Below are 19790 nucleotides of genomic sequence, written 5' to 3' on the forward strand. Positions count from 1 at the left end.
GTAATCCCCACTATGTCCAGGCTGGTGTCAGCCAGCAGGAGGGTGAGTTCCTCCTGCTTGTTGCCCATACTACGAGCGTTCGTGTAGAGGCATTTGAGGCCAGCTTATCTACAAAGTATTATTTCTGCTGACATTCTATACAATTGAACAGTTCTGAACAAAAGAATGGAAGGTAGCAATATGCAGCCTGTCAACCAAAGTAGGGAATTGTTCTATTTAATAGCATGAATATGTTAAAAAAAAAAAAAATTAAAAAAACAACCCCTCCCCTCCACCTGACTAATTAGGCTGTTTCTTAACTTGAAAACCTGTGTTTGTGTGTATACTCGCATGTGTATATTTATGTATTTTAAATGCTTGCATCAAATTCCTAAAATGATAATTAAATATTGTTTTGAATGTATTATTGTTCAGCAGCACTGTAATAATATTTTGAACAGAGGCCATGTCATTCTTTTTTTTTCATTCTCTGTAAAATTTGGTCTGAGGCAAAACTTAGGATATAGGCAACTCATAGTTAGTACTTTTTGCTTGATGTTTGGTAGAAATATGGCACCATTAATTCACATGTGTTTTCTAAAATCCATGAAGTCTTTATGAGGACACAAGGAAAAGCATTCCCCTCATGTCAAAAAAAACCCTGGGGTTTTGAATGACCCTGAGTTATCGCAGGTCCTCAATATTGTATCAGACAATAATTGCCAGCTTTTATTGACAAAGTCTTGCTACTCTGTCTTCGCTGCTTTTCCTTCATTTCCATTCTCTGCCCTGTCCCTCTCTCCCAAAACTGTTTTACTGGATTTTGATTCACAGGAGCAATGGTTCTTATCTGTTTGCCAGACATGTTTTTGTGCAGCTCCCAATTTCCTATCACCATTTTTTTGGAGTCTCTTCAAGTCCAAGTGTTCACAAGTTATGTTCTTGCTTAACTTGAGAGTTGGCAGAGATCACGTCAAAGGAGCCCTTGGTTGATAAAAGGTTATGAGAATTGTTAGCATGCTCTTGTAGTTAACTTCTCTAAAGCAATGGTTGGCATGATAGCCAAATTAGCACAGCTTACTTTGAAAGTGAGCTGCCATCAAAGACATAACTAGTAAGGTTTGCGCTGTCAGCTAACGACGCCCTCTTGTGTCCCGCTTTGCTCAGGCTAACTGCTGCTGTCCTGTTCTTCTCTGATCTGTACAGAGGGCTGCTCTCTCACCCCCTATTGCAGTTGCCCCTTACCTTTTCTGCCAGTTGCCATCAAGGGGTGCAGTGGCAGCTGCAATGTGGGGGTGAGAGCAGGGAGGACCGCCCCCACTCCCCTGCCTCAATCCACCAACATCCCAGTTCACGTGCACCCAGGGACTGAATGGTCTTGCTTTGCAGGTCAGGTATGGCTCATGGGCTGTAGATTGCTGACCTCTGCTTCATAGACTTCCAGAGTCAGAAATTTTGCAGGTGTCCTTCCTGCCCCCCACCCCACCCCCACTTTTGGGGTACCAGGTTACCTGCAATCCTAACTACTTAACAAAACCTTTTACCACTGGAAGCCCTATGAGAGAGAGCTGGTTTCAAGTCAGCAATCATCTCACCCTTAAACTGTTTTAACAGAGATAACACAGTTGAACACTTCATCCAGTAAAAGGGTAACTTTGTTACTCTTCATGTTTGTTTTTTTGAAAGGTGCTGATAGTGTGCTTTGCTCTCTGAGAGGGGAGACAGATGCACTCACAGAATTAAGTCTAAAGGAGTATACTAATCAGTAACTAAAATGAAAAGAATGACTGGAGACCAATTTTAATTGTCCTGTGTTTGAAATGCATGAGTTATTGTATATATAGCCTTTGTTAAGCCACTTACCCTTTGTTTCCCTGTCTGGAATAATGCTTGTTCTCTTTACAGGACCTTGAATGTGAGTGTTAATTTTTTTGTGTTTCTAAAATGCTTGGAAACTAAAACTGTTTATCATATTTACTCAAATATAAGAGGTTCCCCCCCTGCTTTTAACACGACCGGAGGGGTGGGGAGGCTCTTTGCCTTATAATTGAGCATGAGGCAGTGAGGGGCAGATGGCTGGAACCAAAGACACACACGCACCTACCACCTGCCCTCTTCCCCCCACCCTTCTCCCCCCTGCTCCCTCTGTATGCCCTGCCACTCCTCCCCTACAACCCCCAGTGTCCTCACTGTGCAGCTTCTCCCTCTGCCACACTCCTCCTTAACTTTCCTCCATGTCAGCAGGCTGTGTCCTCACTGCAGCCTAGAGCTCAGAGCATGTGCTCCAGCCAAGTCCCATAACAGCAATGCCAGCTCCACACCACTGCTACAAGGAAGGCTGGACCACGCTCCGTGCCCCAGGCTACAGCAGGGATGGAGCTTGCTGACGTGGTGCAAAGGGGCAGTTGGAGGAGGGAGATTTTTGGGGTATGGGGGAGATGAGAGGAATCAGGGCTGGGGACCTGAAGTTTCAGGGAGCAGAAATGGTGTGGAGGGGGGAGAAGGAGGCATCACAGCAGCCTCAGGTACAATGTGGGGGGAGGGCAGGAAGCAGGGAGTAAGCTGCCTGCCTCTTTCACTACCTGTCCCCTATCACCTGACCCCCCCATTGCCTGCCCCATTACTGTCCCCCTTATCATCTTTCCCCACAACCACCGGCAGTAGCAGGGGGGATGGGACAAATTTAAGATGATCCTCCAATAATTAAATTCCATACATCAAAAATTATAATAAATTTATAAATTATATAATGTGTGTAGAATCTAATCATCAGGGGGGCGCATCTTGTATTCAGGCAAATATGGCAGTTTAATGGCAAATGTGTTGTTATTCATGCTGAAAACTTGAATATTTGTTTTCTGACCTGATCCTAATTCAATTGCAAACTATTTTCTAAAATAGGTACTAAAGATATGCCAACTTAAAAGATGTTGATAAAATATGTAGATCTATTATATTGAATTAGTCAAAATTGTTGCATAAGCTCTACTGGCTGGGGGTGTCGTCATTTATTGGTTCAGCACCCATTTTCAAAACGTGTGCCATTTAGTAAGCAAAAGCACTATTTTGCAGTACATTCCTCTCGTTCAAGGATAATTGGCTTGATTTGGCTACTGTTTTTTCACTGCAGTCATTGCTGTGTAACTGGTTTAAAGAGAGAGATAAGCAGTCCCTACATCATATGTCTTTAGGTTATAAAGCATTTTTAAACTCTTAGGTGTCTAGTGATTTTAGAATTTAGAACTATAATTTAGAATTATTGACAAAATAATGATAGTAAGATGCTGGAGACTTAATTGCTTTTTAGACCTTTGGCTAAGAGGTATTATAAAGTCAAATTATTTGTGATAGAAGAGTTGAAATGGATGAGAGAATGTAACTGGTTTTTATTTTTCAAAAGAAAAAGCAACTATTCCCAGTTCAGAAACTTGTGGCCTTCTTTTAAGAAAGTGTTTTTTGTGTTTATACTACATATTATAGTCTTTGCTTATTCATACTTTTAAATATGACTTGGTTTTCCTTTTTAAAAAGACTTTACATACCTAGTTTCAGTATAGAGCATATCTTTAATGCAGAATTAAATAGCAGTTCATTATAAGAAACAGTTACATAGCTGAAAACTCCAGCAACAGAAACATGATTTACATGTGCCCTCTTGGTGCACCTCTATAGAAAGACGATAACTGATAGTAGAAAGCTCTTTAATCTCTCAAAGGCACTTGCTGTGAGATTTTTATGCAAGTGATACTGTTCCTGGTGCTGTCTCTTAATTGTTGTTTGTTTGATTTGTTTAAAGGTGGCCTGGACAATGTGGAATATTATGATATTAAGATGAATGAATGGAAGATGGTGTCACCAATGCCATGGAAGGGTGTAACAGTGAAATGTGCTGCTGTGGGTTCTATAGTGTACGTCTTGGCTGGCTTCCAGGGCGTGGGTCGATTAGGGCACATCCTTGAGTATAACACCGAAACAGACAAATGGGTAGCCAACTCCAAAGTCCGTGCTTTCCCAGTGACAAGTTGTTTAATCTGTGTTGTTGACACTTGTGGAGCAAATGAAGAGACTTTAGAGACCTGAAGACCTTCATGAGATTTTGGGATATTCTTCATTTGGAAAAGATGGCCATCGGTGCTTTGCTTCTGCATTTTATTACACCTTGTTAAACTGAATAATCTGAAAAAAAAAAAAAAAAGATACAGTCCTTGAATTTGTATATACCATATGTATCAAATGTGGATTTACTCATGCCAGTTTTACAGTTTGTTTGAAAACATGGGATGTATTTCAAGAATCCACTAAACTAGCTGAGAGCAAATAATATGCTCTCTTGAAGAGACGTGTGTGGCCTTGTCAGAAATAAATCCAATTCACTTTTTAAAAAATTAGAGTATTGGAGGAAGATGAAACTTTAGCTAAACTATACATCTCAGCTTGGATACAGAGGTCCTTCAGGTCACAAAGGTGAGTGACTATAGCTTGGATTCTGAGTGTATATGAGTCTGTTCCTACAGTTTCATTTCTTATGCATATTGCACAACAGCCATGCTAGAGTATGATAAAGTCTGTTCAGAAAAAAGAGAAAAATAAAGAGAGACATGGAAGAGGATAAGGTATTATGGATTAGGATTGACATACCCAGTGGGACTAGCATTCGGAACACCTGTGTACAATGGCTGGCTCTTTCCAATGAGATTTTATTTATATATATATAGATATAGATATATATCTATATCTATCTCTATTATCTTTTACTTTCAATGTGTATTAACTTAAAAGTCAGATAGGCCAACATGTCAGTTTAAAAAACACTTGCTAATGACCAAATGCTTGGTTTAGCATTTTGGGGGTTTATACAGAAAGATTCCTGGCATATCACAGAACTAAGAATCTTTATTTTTATTGATTTAATTATACTCACTACATTAGTAATATTGCACTGTACTAACAGGTTGGAAATAAGGGATTGGTTCCCAATCTGTCTTCCCAGGCAAGTGAATTATATGCATTATGGAGGTCAGACTTAGTAAGAACTCAAGTGGGGGAAGGTAAATTTGCTGTATTGACTTTCTTCCAGTTCAGAATGCATTTTTTAAATGGTGTAAACATGAATTCCTCTAATTTTGTTGAAGAGGTGTAGAAGGTATAATTCAGGCTTGTCGGTTAACTTTTTTTTGGTATTGATCTCAGTCAACACTGAGAGACCTCAGTCACCAAAAATACCTTTTCCCACTTGCTGTAAACAGCAGTGTGTTTTTTCTTATTACTTTAAATTTATGAAAGGTCTCTGTACCTTTCATTTTATCACTTTCTCTATAAAATGACAATTATTTAGGCCTCTTCTATTTGGGCTTTCAGGAAAACATTTTTAAAATGTATATATTTTGGTGTATGCTTGCTTGTACCTCTTCTGTGGATTCTGGATTTTTCTTTCTGGTAGGGAATGTCCAGAAGCTGCTCTTAAGTTCTAGCTGAAACTAGTAAAATTTGAGTTTCCAAATCTTGCTGTCATTTTCTAGACATTCTCCTTTTTTTTTTTTTTTTTTTATCATAACAGCTTCATTCATGGAAAATTTGTGAGGCTGTTGGAATTTCCTTTCCTGCAGATGCTTATACAATAGAAATTGGAAGCAGTGCAATACTTTAGTAACTGATCTGCCCTTTTAATTACTAAGTGAACCAGGAAAAAATCCTTGTCATCTGTGTGTTGAACCTGTGTGTGCACTAAAGTATTGCACAGATTTGGATTATAGTCTACATTTCTAGGTTGTATAGACTGTTGATATATTTTTTTTAATACAATTGGTGCTTTGTTTTTAAATAGCAAGGCAGTTTTTCTAACTTTATTTTCAAGGAATTGAAGACAATTTTCTGAAAACTACTGAGAAATTTAAAAAGATAAAGAGTGAAAGGAGTTGAGATAATTTGACTGTCATGGAGCATGCATAGACTTAATTCATCCTCATTGGATGTATAGTTGGACCTGTTGCCCATGACTTAGTTTTTCCAGAAGATTCATTCATGCTTATCTGTGGGGGTGGTTGTGGGAAGAAACCTCAATATTTTATATACCTTTAAAACAGTGATGCTCTTGCTCAAATGCATCTATTGTTGCATTTGCTAATCTAATGTTGCTATTGCTGATTTTCCTTACTTGGGATTTTCACACCCTGTATTTTAGGTTGTAGTCTAGAATGTGCTGCATCTGGTTCATTGTCTTAATTATTGGTATCCAGTATTTGGGCATTATTCGCAGTGCAAAACAATTCTTAGCTCATCCAGCATCCCCAAGACTTGTGTGAAGATAAATCCTGCTACTGACGACCTTGTTCCGTCTCAGCAACGCTCTTTGGTAGTTTGACAGAAGTGATGCAAATACCTCAGTGAGGCTTGTGGCTCAGTAAACTTTAATAAAAAAAATTTCCTGCAGATGTACCATTGTGTCAGCCAGTGCTCATCCTAAGCACCTGTGTGGTCTTGCAAGGGCCCCACACAGGTGTCCCACTGCAGTGCTGCAGCACTGGAAAACATGGTGAGAAAGGGGGTTGGGGATGCACATGCATGCCTGTTTCAGCCCTGGGGCTGGTCAGCTACAAATGGGTGCTTTCCAGGTGGGGGTAGGTGATCTGCCTGCAGTGAGAACAAGGGTCCCCTTCCCCTGAAGGCAGCAAAGATAACTTGAGAGATGTCCCAAGGCTCCCTTGTGTCCTGGGCAGTAGTAGTGCTGTGCCAGGACTACTAAATGCATACATTTCCACCCCCCTTAAACTTAGCTGGGTGCACTGGTTACCTCTGCTCCCCACCCACCCCCACTGGGAGAAGTGGTCTCCTCATCCCTGCCCCTGTGGGAATGCTGCAGCCCAGGCCTCAAGCTCTGCAGCAGTGGCAGGAATTCCCTCGTCCCTGCCCCTTTCCAGTGGCCAAGCGCCCTAGCCTCATGCCAAAAAGCAGGGGTAGGGTTTCCCCTGCTACTTGGACAGTTGTAGGGACTCCCAGGCAGGATCCTACCAGGGTGTTAAGGTTCTCTTCCTGTTGGACTGGGAAGAGAGAGCAGGGCACTATGGGATACTGGAGGTCTAAGGAACACCACCCCAGTGCCCCCTAGCCCTCAAACTGATGGCTTGTGTAGCAATCTCTGGGTTTGAGCTGGGACTGGGAGAAGGGCCAGAGTTGCCAGGTCTTCGGTGTGAAATTATTGTATCGGAAGTTCAAAATCATTGTACCTGCCGAAAAACTATGTACCCTGGGAAAATGCAAATAAGGATGCAAACAAGTTTTTTTTACTTTATTGCTCACTAACTCCCCAGTGAGCGAGTGAAACTGGCTCAGCCAAGTTGAAGCACTTATTTATTTTGAGGCAAGTGGCCGTAAGAAAGTGCTGCTGGCAAGCCCTTCTTTCAATTAAAATTCCCCAAGAACTATTTGAGTTTTGCATATGTGGCATCAAGGAGCTGCCTCAACAGTTATTGGGGGATAGGTAGAGTTGGTTTGAGGCTCTTCGGGTAATCTGGTATCTTTCATTAGACCAACTCAAACAATAGTTTGCTAAGAAGGATTTTTTTTTCCAACTATTTGAGTTGGTCTAAGATACCAGATTTCCCCAAAGAACCTCGTCTGTCAAAAATTATTGTACATTTTGAGCACTTGTACTGTTCTCGGTGGTACAGGGGTCATATTGTGCAAATACAATAACTGCCGTACAGCACGCAGCCCTGAGAAGAGCCCCCCCCGGCGACCGTTGGGGCGGCTGCTACAGGCGCGCGAGCTCCAACCGTTGCGCGGGGGCGGGGGCGGCGAGCTGGGGTGTTTGTGATTGGCTTTGGCTGCGGCTGCTGACCACGCACGGAGCATGGCGCTGGGGGCGGGGCCTCGTTGCACACTGGTCAGTTGAACCGCCACTTTCGGCGGGGGTGGCGTGTCTGGGTAGTCTCAGTGCACCTGCGCGGCGGGTGAGCGCTGGTGCCGGGGCTGAGGCGCCGCCATGACGGTGTGCCAGTACTTTCTGCAGGGCCGCTGCCGCTTCGGCGAGCACTGCTGGAACGAGCACCCCCGCGGCGGGGGGCGGTCCAGCTCTGCCGCCTCGTCGTCCCCCGGTAGCTGCCTGCCCGCTTCCTTCTGTGCCCAGCGGGGGACCGGGGCCGCTTCGACCGCGCTATGAGGCGGCCCGGGGCCGGGGTTGGGCTGCGAGCGTTGGGAGGCCGCTGCTGCCGGGGCTGACCGAACTGCTTCCTCTTGCAGTGCGCTGGGGCACGCGGACGGCGGCCGTGGTGCAGCCCTCCGGCTTCTTCGGGGCCTTGGCCTGGGGCGGCAGGGAGCCGGCCAGACCACCCTTCGCGCCGTCCTCCGGCTTCGGGGCCTCCAGCAGCGGCGGCGGCAGGAGCTCGCAGCTCCATCAGAACCGCTTCTCGGCGCTCAGCGCTGGCGACGCAGGCAGAGAGGATGAGGAGAAGCTGCTGTGAGTCCGGGGCTGCGCGACGGGGGGGACTATTGCCAGACTGAATCTAGAAGCGACTGTAGCCTTAAAGAATGACGGTAACAATAATAACAATGATGACTAAGTTTGCCTCGCGATTTACCACCCCCCCCCCAGGGTAATCATGAGGCAACATTATTATTCAAGGCAAAATCGCTTCCAGAGTCATTTGGGCAATAGTCCAGTTCCAAAATTTAGCTGAGACAAGCTCAGTGGATCAGTCTAGGGCTTCGGATACTCTCCAAACCCAGGCAGGTCGGGGCCGGAGGCTGAGGAGTTCAGGTGCCTCCAGTCTTGCAACAAAACTAACTTGAAAGCAGTGGCAGAGCTAAGTGCTTTTCTGTGGTGCATGCATCATTGTCTTTCCCACTTGACTTCTCAGTGATTTTTGACTTCTACTTACAGTACCTTTTCATTTATTTGTGTTTCTGCAAAAAACATTTATATGCTTCCACAGTATCTAGGTTTCTATGTGTTTTTTTCTCTCTCTCTCTCTCTCTCTCTTCTAAAGCTTATTTGAGACATTTTCCGTAGAAGAATAGAGAAAACAGCCGTCGTTTTATTGGCTGTGTTTGTATGTATTAGCTTGTTTTGCTGTCATGTTTTCATTTTCAAGTTCTCAGTGTTAGTGTTACAGTTTGCAGTCCTCCAAAGAGGAGTGCTAGAATAGCAGGTGTGTTTGGGTCTGCTGGTATTGCTTGGTTCAGCAGGGATAGGCAACGATTTTTTGGCCAGAGTGCCGAAACCCCCACAATGCCTACCTTGGAAGGTGCCAGAGTACTAGCATGCCAGGAAAACAAAATGAGAGCAGGGAGTACATGGCAGGATACCTTTGTGCCCCGTGCCCCCCAGCTCTGCTGCCCTCAAGCCTGGGCTCTGTAGCTGTCAGCAGCAACCAAGAACCTGGGCCAGCTGCAAACGTTTGCTGCCTCTCCACCCCAGACCCAGCTCCAGGGAGGCGGCACATGCTGGCAGTGCTCCCTGCTGTGCTGCCCTTGTTGGAACTCAGCGTGGTAGGGTACAGCAGGGTGTGCAGAAAGCTGCCTGCTCCCCACTGCCATGCCATACTTCCCCTGTGTACACGGGAGCAGCATGGGGTTGTGCCCCTTGCTGCTGCCCCTGGCAGTGGCAGGCAGCTTTCTGTACCCCGTCGCTGTGACCTGCCACACTAGGTTCCAATGCTGCTTTGCAGAAGCGGGGAGAGCAGCACAGTGGGGAGCAATGCTGGTATTTGCTGCCTCCCCCGGAGCTGGGGCTGGGGCTGGGAGGTGGTGAGTCAGCAGATGTTTGCAGCTGGCCCAGGTTCTGGGTAGCTCCTGATGGCCATGGAGTCCAGGCTGCTTGAAGCAGGGCTTCCATGGGAGCAGCTAGGACTCTGTGGCTATCAGGAGCTACCCAGCCCTGGGCATCAGGAAGGCAGCAGGTGCTGGCACTTTGCCCATTGGGGCTGGGGAGGCAGCAGTTATTTGTAGCCTGGCTGCAGCTAGCTGACCCCAGCTCTGGGTAGCTGCTGATAGCCACGGAACCCAGGCTGCTCCCAGCAGGACTTGCAGCGTCCCAGCTGCCTGCTGGGAGCAACCTGGGCTCCTGGCTGGCAGCAGCTACCCCAGGAGCAAGCAGTTACTTCGGGCGGAGGGCTGCTTACCCAGTTTTAGCAAGCTAAGGGCCGCATGGGTAGCCCCATTCCCTGGTCACCATCTTGGGACTAATGTCCCAATGTCTTGGGGCCAATGTCTCAGGGCCAGTTCCAGCTTGGGGTGCACCAGCAGGGAGAGTGGGGAGCTGCCCTAGCTCTATAGGGCACCTGCCAGTTGGGACCCCTGTACTCCTGCTGCCCTGCTGTGGGCCCTGCCGGCACTGGCCCCAGGACACCGGTGTGGGCCCTGTGTACCCACTCATTTCCGCTGCCCCCCCCAGCCCTGTGATACAGGCGGGGGGGCAGTGTGCAGCCCCAACCACCTGCTCCGTGGCAGGAAAGGAGCTGGTGGTGAGCATGGGGAAAAGCAGCCCCTCCCCCAGCCCATGGCCGGTGCTCACTGATGCAGCTGCTCACAGCCCACACAGGCAGCCCCACATGGGCTGTGAGCAGCTGCAGCATGGGGTGGCGGGCAAGGGGCCACTTTTCCTGCACTCAGCATTAGCTTAACCTGCTGCCAGCCTAGGCCCCATGCCGGCTCCAGGCTCGCCTGTCAGGGCTGCGCACGGCAGCTGCAGCCCCCCACCACTTGCCACACCAGGCAGTGTTTGCCACCACCACCTCTGAGCTGCCTAGTCTGCAAGCTCTGGGCAGGCAGCAGCAGCAAACACTGCCTGGCGCAGCAAGTGGGTGGGTTGCAGGTGCCGCCACTGCGGCACAGCCCCAATGGGTGACCCCAGAGCTGGCACGGGGCCCATGCTGGCAGCGGAGGCATGTTACAAGCTGGTGCTGAGTGTGGGAAAAGTGGCCCTGCCCCATGCCCTGCACTACAGCCGCTTGCAGCCCATGTGGGGCTGCCTGTGCCTGCTCAGGACAGCCCTGTGCGGACTGTGAGTGGCTGCAGCAGGGAGCTCTGGCCATGGGGTTAGGGTGGGGCTGCTTTTCCCTGGGCTCCTTCCCTGCCCTCCACCCCCTTACCTGAGTTTCTGGCATGTGCAGCCACATGGTCCCAGACCAGAAAGCCGTGCTGTTGCGGGAGCCTGCTGGGCTTCCCCTAGGTCCTACTGCCTGTGGCTCCTGTCATTTTTGACAGGAACCAAAGACAAGTATTAATTTTTCTAAATTTTTTTAGGGGCCCTGCAGGCCTGATAGAGTGGCCTTGCATGCCATATTTTGCCCACCCCTGAGCTGCCCAGAGCTGGGACTGGCTGCAGCCAGGAGGCTGCAAATAGCTGCTGCCTCCCCAGCCCCAATGCGTGGTGAGAAAAATGGCCTCAAGTGCCAGGGGTTGCCGACCCCTGTAGTACAGCATTTCTTCTACCAGTCAACCTTTTTTGGCAGGCATGGTACAAATTAGCCCTGTGCTCTTTCCCAGGTGCCACTTTGCTCTGCCTGGTATGCTGCTCTGCTTTTTGTTCTCTATTCTGTGCTCCCTGTCCAAGCTTGTACTTTACTTTCTACTTCCTGCCCTATCTGCTGTGGTGCTGCCTGATCTGTTGCATGTCACACACAGAAGGTTGCCCATACCACTTGTGGTAGTCATGCTGCAGGTTGGCCACCTGTGCCCTATAGTTTAGTAAGCTATTACAGTTGTTCACAAAGGCTCAAGTTCTAGCACTGTTAAACTCACCTCAACACGTGTGGCCTGGATTTCTCTTGTGTTTAACAAAATAATTTATTTGGTTTTATTAATTTGTTTTTGGTCTCTTCTGTCTTAGAGAAGGCATAATCAAAGACATGGAAATTTGGGAATCATCAGGACAATGGATGTTCTCCTGTTATGCACCTGTGAAAGAAAAGCCTAATATCTCAGGTAGTAATGTCCTAGTGCTAGCATGCAGTGTTATTACCAAGAAAGGCAGTGCTCTTTTAAGCCCAAAAGAGAGTCAATTACATTATAGAAATGCATAAAACAAGGCCCTTCCACTAAAGAGCTCTTGCTTCAAGCCTGCATCTGGTTGCATAACTCAGACCCTTGTACTTCAGTGGTGTTCCCCAAAGTCAGTAACATCTAAGACTTTTCAGCATCAAAGCACAGCTTATTACCGCACTCTCTTATTACTACGTAGTTGGTAGGGTCAGAAGGGACCTGAGCATATCATCAAGTCTGACCCCCTGCCATGGCAGGAAAGAGTACTGGGGTTAAACAACCCTGGCAAGGCGTTCATCCAGCCTCCTCTTAAAGACCCCCAGTTAGGAGCCAGTACTACTTTTCTTGGAAATTGGTTCCAGATCCTAGCCACCCTGACAGTGAAGTAGCTCCTCCTGATATCTAGTCTGAATCTACCCTCTGCCAGCTTGTGACCATTATTTCTTGTCACTCCTAGTAGTGCTTGGGGGACAGGGACTCTCCCAATGCCTGCTGGTGCCCCCTGACTAGTTTGTAAACAGCCACTAGATCCCCCCTCAGCCTTTTCTTGTGGAGGCTGAACAAGTTCAGGTCCCTTAGCCTCTCCTCGTAGGGCCTGCCCTGCTGCCCCCTGACCATGCGGGTGGTCCTCCTCTGGACCCTCTCCATGTTGTCCACATCCCTCCTGAAGTGTGGCACCCGGAACTGGACGCAGTACTCCAACTGCGGCCTGACCAGTGCCGCATAGAGGGGGAGAATAGCTTCCTTGGACCTGCTTGAGATGCATCTGTGGATACATGACAAGGTATGGTTGGCCTTCCTGACCACTTCCCCACACTGTCGGCCCATGTTCATTTTGGCATCAATAATGACACCAAGGTCTTTTTCTGCCTCTGCACCGATGAGAAGGGAGTTCCCCAGCCTGTAGGTATGCTGCTGGTTCTTCCCCTCCCAAGTGCAGTACCTTGCACTTGTCAATGTTGAAACCCACCCTGTTCTCATCCGCCCACCCCTGTAACCTGTCCAGGTCCAATTGCAGCCTATTCCTCCCTTCTAGCATTCCCGCTTCTCCCCACATCTTAGTGTCGTCTGTGAATTTGAACAGGGTGCTTTTTACACCCTCGTCCAAGTTGCTGATGAAGAAGTTGAACGGTGCGGGCCCAAGGACCGAGCCCTGTGGAACCCCATTGCCCACACCCCTCCAGGTCAAATAAGACCTGTCCACCACCACCCTCTGGATGTGGCCCTCCAGCCATCTAGTGACCCATTTGACTGTAGATGTCAACGCCACAGTCCCCTAGTTTTTTTTAATAAGAATGGGGTGAGAGACCGTGTCGAAGACCTTCCTAAAGGACTATTCTCCTTCCTAATCTCCCCTGCTGGCCCCTCTCGGACATGCACCAGGATACCTCTCAATCAGCTTCCCCAGGACTGAGGTAAGACTGACTGGCCTGTAGTTTCCTGGGTCCTCCTTCCTCCCTCTTTTGAAAATGGGAACCACGTTGGCCCTTTTCCTGTCCTCTGGCACCACACCAGCCGTGCCACGGGTCCCACTATCACCCCTGCTAATTCCCTCAGCACTGTGAGGTGGAGATCGTCAGGACCTGCTGATTTTTAAATACATCGAGTCCCTCCAGAAGTTCCCTGACTAGGTCCTCACTGACTCTAGGCCTGAGTGCACCTCCCCTGGGACCTACAGGGGTCCCGGGGAGGGGGGTGATCCAGTCCCTGCTCAGAAAAATGGAGGCAAAGAAATTTGTTAAATAGGTTGGCTTTGGTGTCTGGTGTGACATTACTGTTTCTTCCTAACCTATTTTTTGTTTATGCCATTTTGAGTTTTGCATGAATTTTGTACCTTTTTACTAATACAATTATATTTTTATAAATATTTAAAAATTGCCAGTGTAGATGATGCACTAAAGCAGGGCAACTCCTAGCACACTTGCCAGTGTGGCGCACAAAGACATCTTGCTTGGCACATGCACCTCAGGGCAGACAGCAGGGGAGTCCAGTGCCTTCTACCCCTCATCACCCTTAAGACACACTTGTACCTGCCACCGGCAATGAGCTGAGCCAAGGCTCTACAGACTCCTGTGCAGCTTTTTGCAGCCTCCCTGCCGCCTGCTGCGAGTAGCCCGAGCTCAGTGGCAGGGGCCTGTCCAGAGCCTGAGCTGACTGGCAGGCAGCTGGGAGCTGCAATGGGGTCTATGAAGCCCTGGCCCAGCTCACTGCTGGCAGCATGTGCCTGCACACGTCAAGGCAGACAGCTGGGAAGGGGCCAGGGCTTCATTGCCACAACAAGGATTGGGCCCCTCGTGGCTCACCCTCTGTCCGCCCCGGCATTACAGCATCTTACAAATCGAGATTGCAGGTATTTTAGACATTCTGCCCAAAAACATTGTTGACCCCTGCAGTAAGGCCTCTTGCCTATGGCATCATAGATTCACTGGAAGCAGCAGTATATATTTTTGTTTGAAGATTTTGTTTCTCTTCCTGCAGGTTTTCCAGACTTCTCACCAGAAGAATTGCATCTTGAGTACTATAACTGTAGAGCAAACAATAATGTTCAGAATTACGTAAGCCTTTTAAAAAATATGGCAGGTTTCTGAAGTAACATAGATACTCCAGAGAAATGGTCCCTTAATTTTTTTTGAGTGATGGTCATTTGACTGGTATACCAAATTCCAAGGACCTTCCTGATCCACAGCTCTTATGACCTGGGGAGTTCCCCAATCCCCAGCTCCCCTCTGCCCAATAGATTCCCCACATGTGGGAACATTTAAAGTCATGCTGTGCGAACTGATGCCAGGCTGAATGCCACATGTTCAAATTAAAGTGCAATCCAAACCAGCTGTAAAGATGTTCCACATCTAAATGAAACACCTTTGTGTATATGGGACATTTTGGTGGCTGATTTGCCATTTTTTAATGCAATAAATTGCCTGAATGTGTGGCATGTTACAGTTTATTGTATGAGGACTGAAAGCTATGCCTAAAACACCAGAAATTTAAAAAAAAATGTGAATTCAGGATTGAAAACAAAGTTCTGAATTCTTGAACTCCCTTGTCTGTCTTATAAGAACTGATATCAGATAATATATTTTTCCAATGTGTGGCCAGAGACAACGGAATTATTGCTGTGTTTGAAATATTTGTGATATTGAAATCTTTTGAATGGGTATAAAATCTGTTTACCCAAAGATTAAGCATTCAGTCTCACAGGCTTCCTGCGTATCATATAATTTTTCTTCTGTTAGTTAATAAAGGGAGTTCTTTTCAATATATAGATACTTGAATAAGATTAGGTATGTTCGTATTTGTTACTTCTTGCTGCATACCCATATCCTCAGTAGTTGTGCATAAAGTGTCCGAAAAGAAATCAGAAAATCACTATGCATTATTTTTTTTTTAAGACATGATTTTTCTATACTGACATGTAGTAGTTATTTCAGTGCGTTGAGGGAATTGATTTTATTAGTGAAATCAAGTCTTTTCAAAAGAGATTTATGGAGTGATGCAACTAAATTTTCCTGTGTAGGGAATGGATATTTTTACAAGAACAGGAGAAATTAGCTGAATTCATGGTGCTTTAAGCTAGTTGTTCAGCACATATACATAAAGCCCAAGTTTCATTTCTAGATTTGAAGCTTGGCATTAATCTCTGATGACTTCTTTATGCCTAATCCAGATAGTGGTAAGAAGTTGTGTTTTGAAAAAATTAGTATTTTCTTTTATTGTATACAGGCATACCTCGGAGATATTGCGGGTTCGGTTCCAGACCACCGCAATAAAGCGAATATTGCAATAAAGCGAGTCACATGAATTTTTTGGTTTCCCAGTGCATATAAAAGTTATGTTTACACTATACTGTAGTCTATTAAGTGTGCAATAGCATTATGTCTAAAAAAACAATGTACATACCTTAGTTAAAAAATACTTTATTGCTAAAAAAAATGCTGTTGGAAAAATGGCGCCGATACACTTGCTCGACGCAGGGTTGCCACAAACCTTCAATTTGTAAAAAAATGCAATATCTGCAAAGCACAATAAAGCGAGGTGCAATAAAATGAGGTATGCCTGTATTATATACATTTGGTTTGAGAATACTGAGTTTCTTAGCTGTATATTGCATCCTCACTTGTGTAACATGAGGGGTTTTGGAAGGGGAGTTGTTTTCTCTCTCCGGGTCTGTCTAATGGCTTTATTCTTTCATGTAATTTGAGAAATTCATTGTGAGTTTAATTTTAAGGTTGTTTGATATTGTTTGCATCATTAGCACAGACCTGACACTTTTGTTTCTGCTCTTTTTTTTTTTTTTAGATAAATTCAGTCCAGCAGTTAGTAAACCAATGGAGAAATAGAGTGCTTGAGCTGAAGACACTAAATGCATCAACCAAATCAGCATTGGTAAGTGCTATTGAAAAGTGAAATATTTGTGTAGGATGCTTCTTTTTCTTAATCTTAATGGAACATTTCACTTGGATTCAAGTTTCTTTAGACACATCACATCAAAATGTGCCATACATTCCAAAATTAGTTGCTTCCACAATGATTGTTAATGGGCCAATTCAGAGAGATGATGTGCTATGAAAAAACTTCTGTGCTTCTGATCTTAGAGATCTGGCCAAAGTTCCATCTTCAGGAAATGCACATGATCTCATCAGGGTATTATCCATATATTTTTTTATTAACTTTAAATTTTAAATTCCCCATCATTGCTTTTGAAGGTTTCATCAAATATTACTTAACTAAATATTTTAAACATCTTTGGAAGTCTCTTGCTTAGGGCTGAGATTTGAAAATATTTACTTCTAGTTGCTGTGGCAGTTTTAATGGAAGACATGGTTAAAGCCTCTGCACTATTATAATAATGTATACCAAACTATATCATTCTTTTTCTTGTCAGTGTTATTTTTGTGCAGAGGCTTTAGTGCCAGAAAGCCTAGTTGAGTGGCCATAGAGAGAGGCGGGTAGTAGTTTTAAGGCAAGTCTTGAATAATCCTTTGGGTATATTGAGCAGAAGGTAAATAATTGGGGTGAAAGGGCATGCAAAAAGAAAAAGAACTAGGTATGAAAGCAGCATTATCTCCACTACATGCACTCAATATTTAGAGGGAAAATAACCACAAGACTTCTCATTCTTTTCCCACCTTTCTCTGGAATCAGGCTTTCATTCATACTGGTTACTTACTAAAATATAATGGTAGATATTAGATAATTATAGGAAATTAAAGAGAAGGTCAGTTATAGAATTTTCATAATGCAGTTTGAGGAATTGATGTGCAGTCAAGAGAAACTGCTCAGATAAGTGAAAAGATGGCTTGGACAATGTCAGAACAGCTTACATCTCTTTTTGAACACAAGTTTCATAGAATAATCAAATCAGTAATGCCAGAACTGAAGTAGAAACCAGAGCTCAGTGAACAAGTAGAGGCTGTGAGGTTAAGCAAGGAATTTCATTTCGAATGGTAATCCACTTGAGGTGTTCGAAAATGTAAACATTATGATTATGTCCTTTCTATATTTGCTGATGCTTGTCTGTTCTGTCTGTGCTGGAGACTGGAGTGGTGACAGTATACTTAAAACCCAACAAAATTACGTTTTTTCAAGGTGGGATATCAGAGAAAGCATTAAAGTAGTAATAATATTGCGAAGACTAAATTAGATGAGAAAGATGTAAACATACTTATAGGTCAGTAAGGTTCCAGAACTTGTGCTTTTGCTGTATTTTTATGGTGCAGATGTTTTAATTACAAAATGGCGTTTTCAATACATGTATCATAAAAAGATGCAGGTTTCCCTCACTTTATATGGGTTCTGTATGTGTGAATTCACTCTTATGCAATGACCCTTTTTATACCAAAAATTTGTTATATGCGAGGTAAATTCACTCATGTGATCGGTGTGGTGGAAGCCTGTAGTCAGCTGTTTTGTGCAGTGCATTGTGGGAGTGATGCACATCAAAATAGTCTCCTGTGTGGATCTGTGCTGCTCACTCATTGTCTACGACACATGTTTCTGTAGTTGCCATCCCCATTATGATAGTGCCCTGTGCTTGTGGGTACTGCCTGCTGTTGGTGAGTTCCAAAATTGTTTTGTAAAAGTGGTAGGAATGTGTCTGGGGGTCAATACAGTCAAAGTCTTGGAAGGTATCCCTATTTGTTACACTGTAAAATGGATTCCCTTTATGCAAATTCAGGTAATGCAGCATTTTCCAGGAATGCATGTACAGCATAAAGTGAGGGAAACCTGTATACCAGATACTTTCATCATTTTGAGGTAAAAGGGTGCCTGTAGATGTGCTAGCACACTGTCATTACACAATTAATTGCGTTTGTTGGAGTGTGATAATTGGCATGCTCCAGCCAGCCTCTGTATCTTGTGTGTCAGTGTCTCTGCACTTCAAAATGTTAGTGGGGGCACTTTAAAGTACCCCCACTGCCATTTTGAAGTGTAGGGTTGCTGATGCATGAGATGCTATGGGCACTTTATTTAGAGCAGCTTGTAATTCAAGTGCTTCATCCCCAGAGCATGTGTAAAAATGGCAGTGGTCCCAAACATTTAATTGAAAGGTGGGTTGTGAGCTGTGAACCAGTTTGGAAGGTATCAGCCTAGGTTTTTTTTCAGTTGGATTTCTGACTCTATCAAAAGTATTGATTACCCATTTTTATTGTGTCCCTTAATTTCATGCATTTCCTACTTTTCCCACATTTTCTTTAAGTTATCTGAATTGAAGAATGTGGTTAGTGCGCCAGTGCCTTCATTTGGATTTGGTGGACAGCAAACATCAAGCTTTGGGTCATCAAGTAAGTGTTTTGTATTCAGAATTGGTGCTGTTAAATCTTGGCTTCTGTTTTTTTCCAATATTTCAATAAAATAGTGCTCTAATGTCATGTCTGTTCTAAAATTTTACCCTTGTGTTTTTATAATTTCAGACTTTACCATACAAAGCAGCAGCATTAGCAGTCCTAACAATTTCTCCTTTAAGTCAAATTCTGTTAGTGCATCATCTGGAAGCACTCCAGCATTTGGGAGCCCTTCTACAGTTCAGGGTCCTTCAGCATTTGGTGTGACATCATCTTCTAGTACACCACATTCTGTTGCCTTTGGCAGCCAACCAACTATATCTGCAGCTGCTTTTTCATTTAGAGCCCCCCCTGAAACTACTGGTGGCTTTGGAACATCTGGATTTTCGGGGTTTGGCAATTCCTCTACTGTGAACTCCTCTAGTACGACCTCAGTTCCATCCTTTGGAGCTGTTAATACAGCTGTAGCTGCTCGTACCTCAGACACAGGTAACACTTTATTTGGACAATCTTTCAGTGCCTTTGGACATAGTGTTACATCAGCACCTTCTGTCATCACAAACAGCGGCACCTCAGAAAAATTATTTACGTCAAAGACCGATCTATTAGCCGAAGAGTTAAAGCAGTTTGAAGCAAAGAAGTTTACACTGGGAAAGATTCCTCTTAAGCCACCACCAGCAGAGCTTTTAACTGTTTGACATCCACATATCCAGTTGGCAGATTTTGAAATAAAGGACCAACTTTACCGAATAATTATAATCGTAAAAAGCTGACATTTTTCTTAATGTTGATGTTTGGCACTGAACTGAAATACTTTCACGTGAATTTAAATGTACCGTGTAAGGTTGTTTTAGCATGTAGAATTGTAACTATGTCTCAGTGTTCCTTGTTTTGTTTTGGAAATGACTCGACTTGACTTAACTTTTAGTGGAATCTACATTCTTGGTTTAGGTATAACTGCTTAAAAAAAGGCACATTGTTCCCCTTAAAAAAAAAATAAACATAACATCTATGGCTCATGTGTCCTAAGCTTTTTATTTTTCTTTA

At 44.8% G+C, this 19790-nt stretch overlaps 2 protein-coding genes across 4 annotated transcripts in view; both read left to right on the forward strand.

The window, feature by feature from the left end:
- KLHL7 (kelch like family member 7) overlaps positions 1 to 6414 on the forward strand; it is a 34606-nt gene extending 28192 nt beyond the window's left edge. For all 3 annotated transcript variants that reach the window (XM_019534557.1, XM_019534566.1, XM_019534574.1), the window contains one exon: positions 3776 to 6414. In XM_019534557.1, the coding sequence (XP_019390102.1) occupies positions 3776 to 4059 (284 nt within the window). In that variant the 3' untranslated portion in view covers positions 4060 to 6414. The remainder of the gene's footprint in view (positions 1 to 3775) is intronic.
- Positions 6415 to 7919: 1505 nt separating this feature from the next.
- Positions 7920 to 19447, forward strand: NUPL2 (nucleoporin like 2). The gene is made up of 7 exons (XM_019534584.1): positions 7920 to 8072; positions 8218 to 8434; positions 11807 to 11901; positions 14437 to 14513; positions 16258 to 16344; positions 18659 to 18743; positions 18873 to 19447. Exons 1-7 carry the CDS (start codon positions 7961 to 7963, stop codon positions 19439 to 19441), a joined length of 1242 nt encoding a protein of 413 aa, XP_019390129.1. The 5' UTR covers positions 7920 to 7960; the 3' UTR covers positions 19442 to 19447.
- Positions 19448 to 19790: the final 343 nt, after the last annotated feature.

This window comes from Crocodylus porosus, unplaced genomic scaffold (assembly GCF_001723895.1).
Source record: "Crocodylus porosus isolate Cpor-Errol unplaced genomic scaffold, CroPor_comp1, whole genome shotgun sequence".
NCBI classification, from domain to species: domain Eukaryota; kingdom Metazoa; phylum Chordata; order Crocodylia; family Crocodylidae; genus Crocodylus; species Crocodylus porosus.